The following is a 20,165-nucleotide window of genomic DNA, read 5'->3' on the forward strand; positions in this document are numbered from 1 at the left end:
AGATATGTGAAGCTAAAATACTATTCAGCCAATGTCTGTAATTTTCTCTACGTATAAAAAATATACCAAAAAAATTATGACCGCTTCCCCAAAATAAAGTTTTTCCAAGCTTACCTCACAACATAATTTACACATACGATACACTGTGGTTGAGAGTTCTTATTGTTATATATGACAGTTGCTTGAGTTTCAACCCAGACATATCCACCTCTTTTGGCAAGCATCCTGTACTGCCCTGTGGTGACTTGTCCTTTAGTAAACACTGGAAATGAAAAGGAAAAGTCATGTAGAGAAAATAACTGCATTTTCAAATGAATGGATGCTAAATATTATCACTGTTTTAGAAAAGGAAAGAAATGCTGTTTTTAATGGAGTCAATTGTTAACTGTTTAAAATGAAGGGAAAAGCCCCAGCACAGCTAAAAACATACACATGTCATTCTTCTAACTTCTCAAAATAAAACTTGTTCTGCTAATCTTGACTTTAAATGATGGCAAGGAATGAGGGAAACAGTGGCAAAGATTCCTTTTTATATGTTGAAAGTATCAGAAAAACTACAGGATAATCTTAATTATAAAGAGAACATTCAAGAAAGTGGTACTTTAAATTTCTATTGGTTTCCAAAGAGCCAAAGAGGCTTCAAATATCTGTGCTAGAATATCTCACTTTTTACTGATAGCCTAAATAAACCTTCTGGCAATTTAGGCAAACTAAGTTATTTTTTTGGAGAGAAAGTACTGCATAAATATCAACAGTAATATGATCATGAGAACTAGAACCCAGAATGCGCACCTTGGGTCACCACTGCAGCTCAAAGCAAACCACTATACCCAGTCACCTTAGGAAGTTATGTTTAGGTACAGATTTAACAGGCAGATTAAATTACAAAATTTTACTCACCATGGGATACTTAAGTAACATTCATTTGGTAAAATTCAGAATTATATTTTATGTTAAACACACTTATTACTATTAGTACATGAGGATTAATTCCCTTCACATTCACAGAACAATCGTTTTCTGAGTGGCTTCTACCTACCAACCAATTGCGTTTCTTACCGCCAACCACTGTTTTAATTGCTTAAGTATGAATTCTAAAATGTAATGTTCTATGATTTTTTCAGTCTTTGTATTTAAAATGCCAATAAAGCTTCATGTATTATTAATTCTATTTAATGGTATTGCAGAGATAATGGTCAAGAGTCCATATAAAAAGTTCTATTAAGATAAATTCAAGTCTAAGAAGACTAGTTATTTTAATCAAGTCAGATATACACAACCAAACAGTAAAGAAATTGCAAGAGTTAAATAATTAGTATATGTTTGAGTTATTTCACTGTACTTACTATCATGATGAGTTTTGGTCAGATGATCAGAGTCCAAAGCATGATAATATTCATAAATTGAGCGGCCCAAAAGTTCTTCTGGCTCATATCCCATCAATTCAGTAATTCTGTTAAGTAAAACATGAAAGAAGACACTGGTGAAAAATTCTACTTCTATAAGTAAATGACATGTATTACTTTATAGACAAGTGCATTTTCAAAAATAAATAATGCCTTTTTTTCAGCTACACTGAACTTTTTTTTACCGTTAAGTACTTCTAGTTACTAAATGCAACACCATGTATATCTTTAAGTCATCTGGGTCCATCCTGCTTCTGGCCTTTTTATCCCCATTGCCCAATCTGTTACCTGCTCTTACAACACCTTACTGTATATACTTTTGGTAATAGCACAGGATATAAATAGAGAAGAACTACTAGATTTACTAAGTTATAAAAGTAATCATTGGTATTTAAAATACATAGTAAATCCCTAATGTTACATTTATCATAAAATCAATTCTTTATATAACAATGCCCTAAGGCAAGGCTATACTTTGAGGGAAAATCAATATCTTAAAACAAAACTTTAGAATCATCAACCAGAGAGTATCCACACTAAACAGGAACTGAAGAAATAACTATGTTGGTTTTAGAAGATGTTACTGTACTTAAGTTTTGAAATTATATCAAATTATAGGAGTTCATGTACAAGAAAACTATGATACCAAGTAAATTAATTGTAAAGTAATCCAGTTACACCTAGTACCCAGCAGTTCCCTTAGAACAAATACCATCTTTTACTCTTTGTAACACAATCTGAAATGAATCCAATTTCATGTGGAAAAGAAAGCTATCTTCTTAGTACCATACTAAATAGAAATATTCTCTTCCTTTGTGGGAAGCAAAACTTGAGTTAAGCTTTTATTTTGCAATTTATATTTCAAAACACTACATAACTGAAGTAATAAGCAGTTATATAATATACACTACACTACACTCCACCCCACCCCCCAAAAACTATATACAGTAAGTACATGGGAAAGATTTGCTTTTCCTAAGAAATGTATGGAAGCAATATTGTTTGTGTTGTCATACCTTAAAGCAAGATCTTCATAATTTATTCTAAAATAAATACAAAGGTAATTTGTAAAAGACCGAAACCTAAACCAAGCCAAACCCAAATCCAGAATATTAAAAAGGGCTATCCCTAAACACACCAGCACTAGGTGGCAGCATTACAAAGGAAACATTAATAACCAGCCTCTAAAGGTAATTCAACTGGTTTTACAGAAGTCCACTAGAATTAATTTTCTTTAATTATTTAAATTTTCATGTGCTTATGTATGCCTGCTTTTGTTCTAGGAATGAAAATGTAAAGACAAAACTCAACAAATAGCTAACTTGGTCAGCATCAGACTGAAATAATGTGTTGTAAGTGCAGTGATGAAAATCTACTGGAGAAATCAGAGGAAACACAGGGTGAAGAATGACAGGGTAAGGGATAGCTTCTTACAAGAAACTTAGAAACTGAGTCCAGAAGGGAGTAAAAGAGAATATAACCATTTCAGAAAGAAGGTACATTACAAGCAAAGATAGAGATGAGAAAAAGTTCAACACTGTACAGCAATAAATACTCTGATGTAGTCCGTGCGAGCAGATGAGATGAAGCTAAAGAAGTAGGCAGAAGGGCCATATTAATGAGGGTTTTCTATATCATAAAGAAGATTTGATATCAATCAATGCTTCTCAATTTGAGCTGAGGTATCATTAGCAATAATAGATGGAAGACATCAGACTATAAACTGTGTTTTCCTAAAAGGTCATATTTACTTATATTTGAGGAAGGCAAAGTTAACTTAGAGAATTACATAGTTTGTATTTTATACTCAAAAGGAAAGGAATGATCCAGAAAATCTGATCAAAAGTGTTTTTATCAGATCAGGAAATATGTGATCTGAAACAACTATGTAGCACACCACTACTGTTAAGTGTCTTTGAGGACGGGAGCTGCTTTTTATTTCTATTTCATTTACTGTGTGTTACCATACCGCAAACAGTAGAAACTCAAATGTGTTCAATAACTATTAAGTGGAAAACAGTAGAGTAAATAACAGCAATTTATAAAGGTATTCTGGATACGAGATGATTTTCTTATAACTGGGCAAAATTTTTTCTGTATCTTGGTTCTTAAGGGATACAGATAAGAGAAGGTCCCAGAAAAGTTCTAACCAGAAAACAAATCTCCTGGTCAAATTCAAAACCCTTTCATAGTTGATCTCTAAAGCTAAGCTGTTTTTACTCTTCTGTCATGGCAATTTTGCTATTTTTTCAGATAACCTAAAGAAAAACATCATTTTTGTCTCTCATTCTAATTCCATCACTTTTTTTTTTTTAAAGATTAATCTATGGCCCTCCCTGGTGGCGCAGCAGGTTAAAGCGCAGCACTGAGAAGCTAAAGCCACTTCAGCCTGAGTTCGATTCCCGCCTGCCCCGGAGGTGACCACATGGCGCGGCAGACCTCTCCTGACCCGCCCGCTGCTCCCCTCAGCAGTGTACTTCGTTGATCTGCCTGTTCTGCTCCCCACTCTGTCTCTGGTGAAGCCCCTCACCGCCCCTGAGCCTCTGGCCTGTACCCCAGTTCTGTATGTGCAAATAAATAAATCTTTAAAAAAAAAAAAGATTAATCTATCCGGCCCTCCCTGTTGGTGCAACGGGTTAAAGCACAGCACAAAGAAGCTTAAGCCACTTCCGTATGAGTTCGATCCCTTCCTGACCTGGAGGAGATCCACATGGCAAGGTAGACCTCTCCTGCCCTGCTCGCTGCTCCCCTCAGCAGTGTACTTCATCGATCTGCCTGTTCTGCACCCCATTCTGTCTCTGGTGAATCCTCTCACCTTCCTTATCTTTTGGCCTGTACCCCAGTTCTGTATGAATAAATATTTAAAAAATAAAAAAGATTAATCTATCCATGCTTACAGAACTGGGGTACAGGACAGAGGTACGGAGGGTGAGAGGATGCACCAGTGACATAGTGGGGGACAGAATAGCAGATCAACTAAAATACACTGCTGAGGGGAACAGCGGGCAGGCCAGGAGAGGTCTGCAGTGCCATGTGGGTCAGTTCCCTGGCCGGGGATCAAACTCATGCTGCAGTGACTTCGGAGATATTCACAGTGCTGTGCTTTAACCCGTTGCACCACCAAGGAGAGCACCTCTAACTCCATCACTTTAATCCAGCCTACTCCTATACTTTAGTTCAAAAAAATAAAAAATTCCTCAAAAAAGTATAGGCAACTCTGTTCTATCATACATTCACATGAATATGACATGAAATACTTCTTAGCTTTCCTATCTTCATTTTTCTGAAAGCTGACACCAGTGATAAAGTACTTACCATGTTCATTAGGTATTCAACAAACTCCTTTAATTCTCACTATAGTTTCCTGACCCTCATTTTACAGATACGGAACATGAGACTTAGAACAGTTACATTCTGAGACTATAGTCATAGTACAAGAGCCAGAAGTACAAGCCAAGATTATGTGAATCCAAGGTCAGTATTTTGTCGCATACCCTTGTCTAATAGGGTAGTGAATTCTTATCTATTATATTATGGCTAGTGCTTAAAACTAGTATGTTGAAGATCCATTAGTGGATCTATAAGATAGCTGGATAGAGGGAGTTAAGTCAGGATTTGGTAATCAGGCTACAATATATGCCCTTAGCTACTGTTATAGTCTTAAGGCAAAAAAAAAAAAAAAAAAGACAAGCAAGCAACTGCAATAGCATAAATACTATGACCAGAAGTATGTACAAGGAATATGGTAGTTTCTTGAACAGGGTAAGTTTCACAAAGGAGCAGATATGGTAGATGGTTCTTAAAAGTATGTGTTATCAGTTGAAGAAAGGTCATTGCAGAGTATAAACACACACAGAGTGGAAAGAAATCAAGACAATAAATACGTGGAACTCTCTGGCTATTGGGTGTTATGAACCACATTAGGAGGCATCCCCTGTTCCTGATTAATTGGAGAAATGGGCAGGGCCCACATCATAAATCTCTGTCCAGAGATTACAGCAACAGTTCAAGCCAAAGGTAAAAATGAGTCATGTAGCAAAGCATGGAAAGGATCAAAATTTGTACATAGATAGCAAATCTGTAAGATTTTCAACGGAGTATAGATAATGAGGGTAAAATACAGTGAAGGCAAGTTTTGCTAGAATCACATTAATAGTGATATATCAAGCACGATAGGTGTTACAAGAGGAAAAGCAGTTTTAAAGTAGTCATTTTGGACCACAGTGGTATAGTTTCATTACATATTTAGTTTATGATACTGAAGACTATCCAGATAAAAGTATTAAATTAGCAATTATACAGAGTTACCAATATAAATTTGGAAGATGGCAATAAAAACTACTTAAAGAAAATATGTAGGGTAAAGAGATAACTAGACTTTGTTTTCTAGTAGCCCTTAACCAAAGTAACCAATCCTTTCTCAAATTATACAGAGCTATATTTATTCTCTCTTTAAGTAAATTAGAGCCCCTAAAGAAAAAGTACTTCTTCCTAATAATTTTTGCACAGCTCTTGGTATTCATACTAAATAGTTCAAATATTCACACTACATTAAGTATTCAATCAATGTCAGAATTAACCTACTGAGTCAATATTTCTGATGTATGAACCTACTGAATTTAGTGGGAGAGAACATACATAATTCTTACTATAGTGAACAGCAGAAAATGCTATGGACCTATTAAAAATTTCAAGTAATATTTTATATCTAATTTACCTTTCATCACAGTAAGAAAATTTCATATCCAGGCTGTGACGACTGAGGAAAGTCTTGCTATCTAAAGGAATTTCAATATTTGATGGATGAGGAATGGGTTCACAAATCAGCACCAAGCACGTCATAGGTGGTTTCTTATATCCACACTGAGACTGGTTACTGTTGGTGTCGTACACATGAATATGGCCTGTGCAGTGAAGAACCTGTGCAGGAAGAAAACAAAGCAGTTTTTAAAAAAATACACACTAGGAAAGCAAAATATAGATAAGTAGCTGAGTCTGGAATAAGAAATTTTTTCCTTTTGAAGATTTATTTTAGTTTATTGAGGCACACAAGAACTGGGGTACAGGCCAGAGGTGCAGGAGCAGAACAGGTAGATCTAATGAAATACTCTGCTGAGGAGAGCAATGGGTGAGACAGGAGTGGTCTGCTGAGCCAAGTGGGTTAGTTCCCTGGAGGAACCAAGTTCAGGCCACAGTGATAGCTTGATAGATTTGAGACTAATTCCTACACCACCAGGAAGACCCTGGCATGTAAGTTTTAAAAAAATTTATGACCATTTGTAGATTAACTCTATTTTCGAAAAATCATCAAAGTCCTCACTTAGGATACCACCCTCAGGAACTATAATTACTGTTCAACTCACATATTTTAGTTTGTGCCTCAAATTTTGGATATTAATTCCGTAAATGCCAAGAACTACCATAATTTTCCATCACACTGTCAAGATATATGAATTTATCTATAAAGCAAAGGTATCATCACTCACGAATCATTTTCACTTACCTTCCATGTTGCTGACTTTATGTTCATAGTTCTTCCCCTGCTAGTTAGGGTACATTTCATTCTGAGAAAAAAGCTTCGCTGTGTATTTTGTTCTTTACCCTTTTTCACAGGTCCTAATGAAAGCATGAAATAAAATTTAAAATATTAACTATCTATTCAAGTCTGTCATAGTAAGATATGCATACTTATCTTATTCAATTAAAAGTCTCAGCAGCATGAACACAGTGATTCACAAATACACTGCTGAGGGGAGCAGTGTCTAGACAAGAGAGGTCTGCAGCGCCATGTGGGTCACCTCCCTGGCCTGGGATCAAACTCGTGCTGAAGCCGCTGCAGCTACCTTTATAGAGCTGTGCCTTAACCCACTGTGCCACCAGGGAGGGCCCAAAACTTTACTTCTTATCTTCATTGATCAATATGATTCAAAATAAATATGAAAATATTCATTTATTGCTCAGAAACTATACTACATATTGTAGGCAATACAAAGTTGAGTAAGTCACACTATTTGTCTTGATAAAGTAAAAGAAATTAGTAGCCATAGTAAAGCCAATGACAATGCAATGCAGAGGAGTGAGCAAGACTTAAAATAAATTTCTAGTCAAGAGAAAAATCAGGAAGTGCTTCATAGAAAGACATTAGAATTTCAATGAGTAGAGACAAGTTAGACGGGAATTACTGCCAGAAAAAAAAAAAGAATAAGCACAGAGATAGTCACAACAGTACATGTTGGGGAAATACTATATAGTTGAGTTTGGCTGTAATATGAAGTACTTGCAGAAGACTAATGAGACAAAGTTAGAAAGGTAAAGTTAGGTCTATGGAGGGCTTTGGATGCTGAAATGAATAGACCCTTAATACAACTTGAACACTCTAAAAAAACCTCTGAGTTGGGAAATAATCAGAAACCTTAATCTAGCAAAAATAGTCTATCATTTGTTAGAATAAGAATACAATGGTGATAATGCAGGACTGAGCAGTAGCAGCAATGAATGGGTGGTAAAGACAGAGAATTCGTAAAAATCTGAAAATTGATGCAACCAAGAAAATTTTAAGTCAGCTAGAAACGTTATGGCTAGTACAATGACAAAACTAGTAAATTTCAAATAGAAAAGATATATGATGGTAAGGTCAAATACTGAACTGTTGGAGGAAGATGATGAGTTCTGCTTCATTCTCTTATTTGATAATTAAAATAGGGAACTCTTGGGGTAATCTTGGTGTTGATACAAATTATTTGGCTTACTTATGTAAGAAATGAATTTGCCCTCCCGAGAAGGCAATTTTTAAAAGATGTCTCAAAAACCATACTGCTCCTGATGATAGTATAGGGATATTTTTGGTGGGGGGTGTGGTGATAGTGGTGACAGCAGAAATCCACCTGTAAACTCTGGAGTATTTCCAGTGCTTCATTACAACTTAAGACTGAATTCAGCTAAACTTTAGAAACCCAAAGTCTTTTTTTTTTTTTTTTTTAAGATTTATATATTTATTCATACAGAATGGGGTAGAGCTAGGGTACAGGCCAGAGATGTGGAGGGTGAGAGGATTCACCAGGGACAGAGTGGGGAGCAGAACAGGCAGATCACCGAGGTACACTGTTGAGGGGAGCAGCAGGCGGGTCAGGAGAGGTCTGCCACGCCATGTGGATCTCCGCCATGTGGATCTCCTCCAGGGCAGGCGGGAATCGAACTCATGTGGAAGTGGTTTAAGCTTCTTAGTGCAGTGCTTTAACCCGCTGCGCCACCAGGGAGTGCTGAAACCCAAAGTCTTTTAATTGAGGCATGAAGGTAAACTTAAAATCCAAGGTAACAGAAAAGTACTGGCATTTTCCTAATAGAAAATTCTTTTAAAAAGAACTTAATTTTATATCCAAAAATATAAGTCATATTTTATAATAATTGAATATATTTTTAAGTCATCTTTCTTAGAATTTAAATGAAATAATGTACAACATTGTGTAAATACATAATGGCTCTCATTGTGTAAAAATGTAATATATTGCAGCAGCTCTTTTTTGTCTCAAAGTGAATATGTGCACTTTTGTTTCCCAATGAAATCTTAAAAAATTCATTAATTGCATTAAGAAAATGTTCATGTGCTTTAAAAATCATTTGACTAAAAACATACTGTTAAGCTATATTAAGAACACTATGAATTAGAATAATGCATTAACACTGTTACTGAACCAAATCAAGATTTCCTAATGGTCATCCACTTATTAATAGTCTAGCCCAGGAAAAGCACTTACCAGACAATATAAACCTCCAAGTCTAGACACTAGAATTCATGTTAAACTCATCGACAATTCAGTTAGACCTTTGCTTAGAGTGTACTTACTCTTTATACACGTTAGAAAGTATGCATTTGCTTTCCCAGTTCACAGTAAAAACACCACTTTGACAAGGTGAAAATGGAGTTAAGTATAGTAAGAATTGAAAACATGGAAAGAGTTCTAAAGTACTAACAATTGTGGACTCTGGCCTAGTCTACCAGAGCTTAACCCACACTATGCCATTTACTAACCAAGTATTCTTGGGCAAGTTACTCAGTAACTCTGTGCCTCCCTTTCCTTAGTAAAACAGAAACAGTAACAGGAACTTCACAGAGTTTTGGGAAATAAAGCACATAAAATGCAGAGAACTCTGTCCTGGCACAGAGTGATCACCCAATAGAGGTTAACTGTTACTATAAATGAGATTTAAAAAAAAAAAAGTACTCTAAACCTGATATTGTTTAATAGAAGCATACAGATTTATATAATTAAGTTGGATACCTACAAAGAACAAGTGCAGAGCAAGATGACAAGCATTCAATGTGGTGACTTTTAGACATTTTAGAGTGGAAGGTTAGATTATGAGCAATATATCATTTAAAAAGGTTAAAGAGTGGAAAGACTTTAAGTGTTAAATTTTTATAATTCAAAAGGAACTCTTCCAAAACCTTAGAATATTTGATCATTTTTAACAATGCATTCTGGAGAGTTAGCAGTCTTATCAGTATTAGTAATGTTGGGGCATCCATAATGTTAATACTTTCTAAATCTAATACTTTGTAATTGTCACAGATGATCTTGAAAATTCTGAGAAGTCAAATAAGCAGATGATCTTAAAACTCTGGTAAATAAATTTTCTTTTTCTTGGGTCTAAAGAAAGCTTGACCTTAAACTGGCATCTCAATCTCAACTTTAATAACTAAAATCCTACTACCTGCCATTTATATTATGACTTCCCCTTGCCTTTAAGCTGTATTTTAATTTATAACATCGTTTTCTCTATTTTTTTATTTTCACAACTATTTATGGGTCAAGTAGGCTTTAAAAAATTTCCGATATTTGGGCCCTCCCTGGTGGCGCAGCGGGTTAAAGCACTGCACTAAGAAGCATAAGCCACTTCCGCATGAGCATGAGTTTCGATCCCCGCCTGCCCTGGAGGAGATCCACATGGTGAGACAGACCTCTCCTGACCCGCCTGCTGCTCCCTTCAGCAGTATACTTCATTGATCTGCCAGTTCTGCTCCCCACTCTGTCCCTGGTAAATCCTCTCACCCTCCACATCTCTGGCATGTACCCCAGCTCTGCATGAATAAATCTTTGAAAAAAAAAAAAAATTCCGGTATTTTATGAAATTTCTTAAAAAATAGAATAATATGAAAAGATTTAACAAAGTATTGAATGGCATTTTATTAATTGTAAAATGATGTTATTGCCTTAGGTTATTAGCAAAATTTTTAAATTCCTAGCCATATTTGGTTAGGTAAAACCATCTGTTTCATTAAATCAAACGATTCTTCTCACCGTTTCTGTGTGTAAGCATTTCTCTCATTTCCTCATGATCACAAGGATGAGTAAAATCAAACACGCTGTGTCCAGTTAGTTCAAACTGTAAACACATGAACAAAAAATTAGATCTACTTTGTAAAAATCACAAAAGCATACAGAAAATTTTTGTGTAGGGATATGTGGATATTTCACCTGAGTTAATCCCATGTATTTATTCACATTATCAGAAATGTAAATCATGTCACCATCATCTGTGAGAACCATAACAAAGCCATCTAAGGCTTTCAAATAAAAGCAATTCATCTGTGCCTTCATTTCATCTTCAATTTCCAAATCACCTTAAAACACAAGAGGGGGAAAATAAAGAATAACACTTAAAGGTAACAGTTTTTAGATGTTATTACAATTTACATGGTATCTCTTTATCTGTATATATTTTTCCTGTTATTCTTTTTAAAATATGAAACAATCAAGGCCAGAGAACAAAACTAAAATTAGATTTGCCAGCTGTTTCTCAATGGTTCTCATTACTTAAAGTATGCACCATTGAAAAAGAGAAAAAAGGCCATGCTGTTAAAAGGAAAAAGGTAGGCAGGCAGGAAAAAAGCCAGAATCTTAAAAAATCCTGACTTAATTTGTTTTCAAAACAGGTATATCATATTAAAGAAGTATGAGCACCTTCTAAAAATAATTTCTAATTATTTCAATTCTAATTTATAGGACGATTTTGCCCTTTTACAACAACTCACCAGCATCCAAAAGTTTCCTCACACGCAAATAGCTGATGGTAAGCCTCATAACAGAAGCCTTATCAAGATGAGAGCTCACATTATGAGGAAGTGGCAACTGATGAGCAAGCTCATAAAAAACTTCAGATTCTTTACTTCGACGAGATCTGGCTGCATCTCTAGATTTTTCTTTTCGACGTTCAGAACTTATCCTATATAACAAAAAAGAGGAAAGAGAGAAAAGATACAGAATATTTACATAAGTTAGTTTGCCTTTGCTTGAATAAAATTAATTTCACATTTTTCTGCTTACCACAGAAGGATTAGAAAATGACACATACTCAGGGCCTCCCTGGTGGCACAACTGGTTAAAGAGCAGCACTGTGAAGCTATCTGCATACACTGCAGCACTAGTTCAATCCCCCAGCGAGGGAGGTGACCCCCATGGCACAGCAGAATTATCCTGTCCCACCTGCTACTCCCCTCAGCATTGTATTTCAGTCAATCCACCTTCCACCTATTCTGTTCCTCACTCTGTCTCTGGTGAATTCTCTAACCACTCTATACCTTTGGCCTGTACTCCAGTTTTTGTTATGTATAAACAAATAAATCTTTTTAAAAATGACACATACTTTAATTGAATTCTGTCTACTACATGAATGCATTTTCATAAAAAACAACTAAACACGTTTTTTTAAATTACTACAGACATAAGGAATTCTCATAAGAAATCCAAAATGAAGCTTCAAATCTGTCCAAATCGTTTTTTTTTTATTATTATTCCATGGCATGTCAATTGAAGAGGTTATTTTTGTTTAGCCAAAATCTTAAAGGTCTGTATATCTAAGGCTGCATCTTCATAGTAATTAAAAAACGGTGTCAACATAACATCTAGAGACCCTAGTGTCCAAAATAACTTAAAAACAGGAGTTGTTAAACACTACAGTAAAACTGATTTTTGACTCATTTCTTTTGACTCTAGTATTTTCCCACTCTCTTCTCTACCATATCAGCAAAACTGACCATTAGCCATATGAATTTATATTAGAAGGTTTAAAAAGCTACTACTGCTTAGAGATTGTTTACTTCCTAGCTACCTTTTTCTGCTAAAGGAACAACAGTTAGAAAAAAAAAAAAACAGGAATATGGAATAGAAAGGATGTGGTACAATACTAAGAACTTAAAAGAACAAGTTAGCAAAGATTAATAAAGATATCAATACAACGATAGAGCTTCAAGGAACTCTCCCAAGAATAAAGGAAGTCAGAAAGATTTTTCATTAACTCATACCTAGCAGAGCTATTCATCCTTTGCTTAACTGTCTAGCAATATCTACTTCTTCTTGACCAAATTGAAGGTAAACAAGGTTAGATCTTTACTAGCTATTGTTTATTAAAGCTTACTACATGCAGAATGGGCAGATTTATTAAAATACACTGCTAAGAGGAGCAGCTGGCAAGACAGGAGAGGTCTGCTGCACCACATGTGGGCTAGCTCTCTGGCAGGAGATAGAACTCAGGCCAAAGTGGTAATAGTGCTGAGACTTTATCCCTTAAGTCACCATCATATTTTTAACGCTTAATTTTCTGTGCTTACCTGATTTTTATGCTTAAGTGAAAAATATGAACATTGTTAATAGTCAAACACAAAAATTTCAAGTCAGACACCTCAATCAATTTAAGGTGCTTGAGACTTAAAAAGAACTACTGTAAGGTATTACTACTTACAACTACTTTAAAAAAAGGGGGGGGGATATGAAAAGCTTTTTAAGACATCTACTTTTCAGGGACAGACCACAGAAATAGAAATACTTTTAAGAGTTAGTTTGTTCTAAAAGTCTATAACATGAACAGGAGGTACCAAGACATGCCCCAGCAAAAATATTTTCACTTTCCTAAAGTTATATCCTGACTTCAAGTCCAACTCTGTTTTATACACACACACACACACACACACACACGCATACACACACACACACAATCTGATACTTTTCTGTCAGCAAAAAAGGAACATTTTTAACTTCAAAAAATTATTTTTTTTATAATTCAGAAGACAAATGCAATCAAAATATCTGCAACTGTCTCTAAATTCACATCTTTACAGGATTTTTTCCCTCTTTCACATAAACTCATCTGAATCATTGACATCCTGGACTGCAGACAATCTCAGCTTTCATTGGAGATAAATGGCTCCCAAATTCATCCATTTTCTTCCTCTTCATCTCTTCCTTTCATTTCTTAAATTTGCCCCCCCCCTCACCCCCCCCCCCCATTCCTCTCTTTGCAATCCCAACTTTCTTTCTCTGCTGCTAGGTCTGGGAACCACTGTTTTGTTCTTTCAACCTAGTTCAGGATGTCATTCACTTTCTTCTGCATAGTCACACTTTCCACATCCTTCTACCTGTGAAAGCCTATCCGTCCCACATCCGTGTCAGCTGTTTTCTTCAGGTTGGCCAGGGACACACAGACCATTGAGACAGTTGTCACCTCACAACCCTGAATGCTAGTGACATTCACAAAGTGGGCACAGCCCATCAACACTTCCTTTGGAATATCCTCCCTCTTCTCTCCTTTATGCTATCAAAGATATACATGAACTGAGAGTATATCTTTGAGTAGCTTCAGGCCATCTATGCTTTATTAGATCTTCATTTTTGTTTCATCCTTTCCCATGTAAATAATGTAAGCAGATGTAATTAACACTGCTGATATATTAGGGTCCAGCTTGAAGCTGCAGCTCTACTCCCAAGCTCCTTATGTACTTCTATTGCTACTTGTAACTACTTATTTACATGAATGAGGACTTTCTTAGTGCTATACAGCAGGTCCTTAAATGTTTTATTGTAACACTGCTTAGAAATAACCAAACCCAGCCAGCATTGAAAAAAAAAGAAATGTTAGTCTACAATGTGGTTTCGTTATAGTCATTTCATTTAAAGGCACAGTTTCCAAGAACTTACTATGTTCCACTACTTAACAATTTTTTAAAAAGCATGTGAGTAAATTAGGCCCTAAGCTAACAAGAAATGCAACATGTCAATAGTCTGTAACTTCATTTTCCTGCATCAGGATGGCTTTATTGACTTTAAATGTTTTAAATTTGAACATATAAAAGATGCATAGTATTAAGTCTGAAAAAAAAAAACACCCTGTATTATTCATATATTAGAGTTTCTGGAAATGATATGAGAGATCCAGTATGTCCCAATAGGCCCTAGCATGTCAAATACTGTTTCTTCTCACATTTCACCCCTCCTGAATTGGCTAGTAGGAAGCAAGATGACACAGGTCCCTATCTGATTCAAGTAAAATCAGCAAAAAAGAATGATGAGCAATGACCTCATGATAAAACTATTAGTTATAAAACAACTAGTCCAGGTATTCAGAATTGTATTAGAAACTCTTCTACCCCTCTTTCTCTTAATTATGCAACCAAGTCTAAGTTACTAACAAGTGACTGTCCAAATAAAACACTGTTAAAAAATCCAAATCCTTATTGCCTGCTGTATTCTTTTAAGGGTATAAAATCAAATTACTATCTCCATATCTTTAGAATTATTTGTATTGCTCAGAATTTTAAAGAAAATGATTGTTCAAGGTTTACAACTAAATTTTTAAGACAAATTCACAAGAAATGTGAGCTTGGATAACATTTAAAGAACAATACACTTACGGTAGTAAAGAGTGAGAGAATTAGAATTTGAGCCTAAGGCAGAATTTTGAGGGAAAAAAATAAGCCTTAATGAAGTAAGCAATATAATTCAAAAGCTGACAAATCAACATTATAGAAATAATGAAAATCAGCATGTCCTTTATCACATTAATCTAGACTTAAAGCAAAACTGTAATAAAGATTTAATGAAGTTGTTTGATGTCCTTTACATGTGATCACATAGTAGCTCTTCAGTTTGTTAAGCTTAAACCCAAAGATTCCAAAGTTCTTAAGACTTTTATTTTTATCATCTGTCTCACAGGAAAGTTGTTTTCGTCTGTTTGTTTGTTTGTTTAAGATTTATTTATTTATGCATACAGAACTGAGGTACATGTAGAGATACAGGGGCGTTGAGAGGATTCACCAGAGACAGAGCTGGGAACAGAACAGGCAGATCTACAAAGTACACAGCTGACGGAACAGGAGAGGTCTGCCATGCCATATGGGTCACCTCCGGGGTGGGGATCTAAGTTATGCAAGTGGCTTTAGCTTCTTAGTGCTGCGTTTTAATGGGCTGCACCACCAGGGAGAGCCCTGGAAGTTGTTTTTATCAGATCATACCCCCTACTGCTGTATATTATTTTTTAAAAATCTCAACTACTGTCTGGCAACTTAAACACTTTTTCTCAACTAGAAAAAAAATATTTCTATAAGATATATTTATGAATTGAAATTCCATGACCTAAGAGATGTAGCATTTGAGTTTTTCTTTCCAGGGAGGTGTGTGTCCATTTTTGTCTCTGCCAATCAATGTGTGTAGCTATTTCCTCATGAACCCCATATATAGCAGTATGGTTTATCATACGGTATGGATTTTTAGCAAGGATTATATAGCAGCATGGATTTTTAAAATCTTTTTATTTTTGCCAAGCTGACATGTGAAAATTGTATTTCACTGTCCCAACTGCCCTATACTCCTTCAAGTCTCAGGCCAGAGGATATTCCATGAAATTTTCATGTTCTTAGTTGGCATTTGTCTGTAACTTTAAATCAAACACCTATACATGGTGCTTACTAAGTAAACAGTAGTATCTTACACTTTTCTATTATATTAACTTATTTAATCTTTACTATCATCACGACGTTACTCTATAAACCTGGTTAAGTAGCTTGCCCAAGATAACACAGTTAACAATTCAAACTCAAGCAATTTGGCTCTAGAACCTATCATATAAGCACAGACTATGCTACCTCTCTGGACCTCATTCTAATTGCCAAGGTAAGTATTCTTAAGACTAAGCCATTATTATAGAGCTCAAAATTCAAACACATAAAGGAAAGTTACAGAGGCTGGTTTAAGAATTTAAGGTTTGTCCCTAAGCTATTCATAAACTAATTTTTCCTGGAGTTGGCCTGTAAATCCACAATCTTCTAACTGAAAGGCACCTACTCTACTTCACCATCCACCAGCTCTTCAAATCAAAGTAACCTTTAATAGGTACTGCTAGCCCTAAGAGCAGAGAATGAGAACAGCAGTTCAATTTAACTCATATTCCTACTAGACTTTATTTCAATATTTTAACTTAATATTATTGCTTTATTTGCTTAACATATAGATCCAAAAAGTAAAGCCAACTGTATATCCACTTCAAGAGATGTAGCCAGATTCACCATCAGCCACATGTAATATAATCATAGTGTGCCCTGTAAGCAAAGATGGAGAATTCTCCCCTTCTAACATTTATTGATCCACAGCTATATGCCATGCACTCTGTTCATGTATTAAGTCATTAAAGTATACTAACAAATTTATAAAGAATCAAAATACTAAGTAGGATGCTATCCTCACAAGAACTTCCTTCAACCAAAAAATATTCATTCAGTATTTTAATGAGTATCTATCAAGTGCCATGTATTATGCTAGGAATATAGTGATAAGCAGAACGGTCCTCACAGATCTGAGAAAACATCCCACTTAGTTAACTGAAATAGTTCCCTAATAGTTTCAATTGCTCCAAATGCTCATAATCACTTAGCAACAGTCCAAATTTCTGGCTCCCTCTTTATAAGTTCTAATTCAGCAGATCTGGAGCAGAGCCAAAAATATGCATTTTTAAAATCCCAAGATGTACATGATATATAGTAAGATGTGGGAACCACTGACTAAATTAGCTCTCATTTCCATTTTAATTTCTCCCCTTAAATTAGCATAATTATCATTCTCAAAAATAATTCTGATATTATGTCCTGCTGAAAATCCTATCAAAGATACACAGTATCCTCATTATTTTTACATTCTTTGGTCATGCTGCAGTTACTCAAAGCAAAATATTTTATTTCTTTCTAGATTAGTCACCTCCACCTAGGACATCCTTCTCAATGCACAGTTTGGTAAACTGTATGAAAAACTTTCAAGATTCAACTCTAGCATAGTTTGTCTCTGTTCTATCTTCCCAAGCTGCTTTTCTCTCCTAAATCAGATCACTCAGGTTATTTTGTTATATTTATCTTCCTCTACAATCCTTAATATCACTGCTGGTTCAGAAATGGTATTGGCTTTCTCAAATAATCTTTCACTATATGTAAGATATTGGGTAAATGAAAGCAAGAATGTTTATGTGAAGCTTTCACTTTAAGGTAAAGGCTTCTCAAACTTTAATCATTATTACCTAGAAGGGTTCTTATAACAAAGAATCATGTGTTTTAGCAAAGTGTCTGAATCCAGAGAGCTGGATATATCCTGAGAATAACCATAACACATTATGAGAACAACCAATAACACATCAGCATGAAGTAGCAAAAATGATGCTGGTCTGGAGAATACTTTGAGCCCCTCTGTTCTATGATAATATTTCTTTATATGTCATTGAAATGCCCACAGAAGTAAAAGACTGTTCATGAATACCCAAAAGTAGCTTATTAAATTTTAAATACTTTCTCCTAAAAAAAAAAATCTGCCCAAATGCTTTACAAATACAGAAAACATACTCAACCTCTAAGATGTTAATACTGTCACATAGTTAGAACTCAGTAACTACAAAATACACTGGAATCCTCACCAATGGAAGATATTTCCCTCTGGACATATGCACCTAGATCCCAACCGGTTTAGCAGGCTATTTTGAAAAATAAAATTTACCTTTAATTGCACCAACATACATAACTATAGATCCTGTGACTCTATACACCAACCTTCTACCATGTGTCTGTACTAGAAATAGAACTTTTAAAAGTAGTAGGGCAGTCGATGGGACAAATGTGCTGGGCTTGGTCTGTCCTTCACTAGCAGATGAACTATTCACAGAAAGAAGAATCTAGGCATGCTAATTTGTTAATACTGGATTTTATCCAAAAGAAGGCTGAAATAAGAAATGAGAAATAAAACTCACAATATACCAGAAATAAAGAATATGTTCTTACTAAAACACAGTAACTTTGCTACAAAAACATAAAAGTATAGTTCAACTTCAGAGATGATTATTGAAGAATTCTTTAAACAATTTTCATTTTTAATTTCTTTATGAGTGCCATAAGCATCAACAGGTTCAGTCACTGTAAGCAATTATATATTATGGCTTCCCCCATATCCCATTACTTATTCTGTCATTTTCTCCATTGCATTATTTCATTCTCGGTTTGAAAACGTTTTTCTTTTCCTTATTATATGTTGTTATATCAGATATAGCAACATATATGTTATATCTGATAAAGTAGGATTAGAACTGAGACCAGAACTTAAGGTAACACTAAACTATATACATGTATGTTCAGAAGAATATACTTTTAATTGTTTGCTTTAACTAAATAGAAAATATGTAAACTATTAAAAGGAACTTCTCTAACAGAAAAAAAACATGTATCAGAATAAATGTGTACACACAGAAACTATACCCTGAAGACTTTTCCAATTTAGTTATAAATCTTGACCTTGACAAAGATTCTGTAAACCATAGCAATGGAGAAGGTTCTTTTGAAACATTGGCTACTAATCCCATCTAGCCAATGCTACCAAAAAAAAAAAACCCAAAAAAAAAACAATAATTCTATAATCCTATTAATAACTGGCAGATCTCAGATTCACCTAAATTGAAGCCCTTCCCCCTACTTAATTACATAGTTCATGCCTTTCTATGAGTTCAAAATATACTTTTTTTTCATTTCTTTTAAAATTTATTTATTTATGCATACAGAACTGGGGTACAGACCAGAGGTGCAGGGGTGGTGAGAGACTTCAAAGGCAGACTGGGGAGCAGAACAGGCTCAAAGTACAATGCTGAGGGGAGCAGCTGGCAGATCAGGAGAGGTCTGCTGCACCATGTGGATCACCTCCAGGGCAGGCGGGGGTCAAACTCATGCTGAAGTGGCTTTAGCTTCTTAGTGCTGTGCTTTTACCTACTGCACCACCAGGGAGGGCCCTCAATATATACTTTTTAAATTAAAGTTAAAAGAAATTTGGGGATGGTTTAAATCAGAAATAGAAGTATAAGACATGATATCTGCTTTCTGATACTGAACGGAATGTCCTTTGTAAGGCAGATTTGATACTGTAATTGGGAGTTACAACAATGTTGGGGGGCCCTCCCTGCTGGCACAGCAGATTAGGACTCAGCACTGCAAGCCAGCCGCAGCAGCTTCTGCGCAGAGCCACTTCTGTGCGAGTTCAATCCCCAGCCTCGGAGGTGACCCACATGGTAAGGCAGACCTCTCCTTACCTACTAGGTGCTCCCCTCAACATTGTACTTCGTGATCTGCCTGTTCTGCTCCCCACTCTGTCTCTGGTGAATCCTCTCACTGCCCCTGCACCTCTAGCCTGTACCCCATTTCTGTAAGCATAAATAAATAAATCTTAAAAAAAAAAAAAAAAAGCAACAGTTGGGTTTTGTTCATTAGTTAAAGGAATGTTGCAGGTAAACTATGAGAACTTAAAAATGGTGCCCTTACTTTGGTGAAAATGTAAAAAATTAAAAAGTATATTCCAGAACATATGAATGTTCTCTATAGATTTATGTTCTTGCTGCAAGTCTTCTGTGTTTGTGGCTGCCTTTGTTTAGAAATAAGTTGGCACCAAATGATCAATGAAAGGATCGAGTTTATAT

The 20,165-nt window shown here is 35.4% G+C and overlaps 1 protein-coding gene and 1 pseudogene across 1 annotated transcript in view; both read right to left on the reverse strand.

The window, feature by feature from the left end:
* Window positions 1–20,165, reverse strand: part of HIF1A (hypoxia inducible factor 1, alpha subunit (basic helix-loop-helix transcription factor)) — a 45,831-nt gene that overhangs the window by 10,019 nt on the left and 15,647 nt on the right. Inside the window, exons 2-8 of the mRNA XM_004681805.1 lie at window positions 11,440–11,630; window positions 10,883–11,028; window positions 10,706–10,790; window positions 6,910–7,022; window positions 6,124–6,326; window positions 1,347–1,453; window positions 115–262 (exon numbers count right to left, since the gene is read on the reverse strand). Coding sequence (XP_004681862.1) covers window positions 115–262; window positions 1,347–1,453; window positions 6,124–6,326; window positions 6,910–7,022; window positions 10,706–10,790; window positions 10,883–11,028; window positions 11,440–11,630 — 993 coding nt within the window. The remainder of the gene's footprint in view (window positions 1–114; window positions 263–1,346; window positions 1,454–6,123; window positions 6,327–6,909; window positions 7,023–10,705; window positions 10,791–10,882; window positions 11,029–11,439; window positions 11,631–20,165) is intronic.
* LOC105853568 lies at window positions 13,492–17,376 on the reverse strand (annotated as a pseudogene).

This window comes from Condylura cristata, unplaced genomic scaffold (genome assembly GCF_000260355.1).
Source record: "Condylura cristata isolate star-nosed mole 26May11 unplaced genomic scaffold, ConCri1.0 scaffold00013, whole genome shotgun sequence".
Classification (NCBI taxonomy): Eukaryota; Metazoa; Chordata; class Mammalia; order Eulipotyphla; family Talpidae; genus Condylura; species Condylura cristata.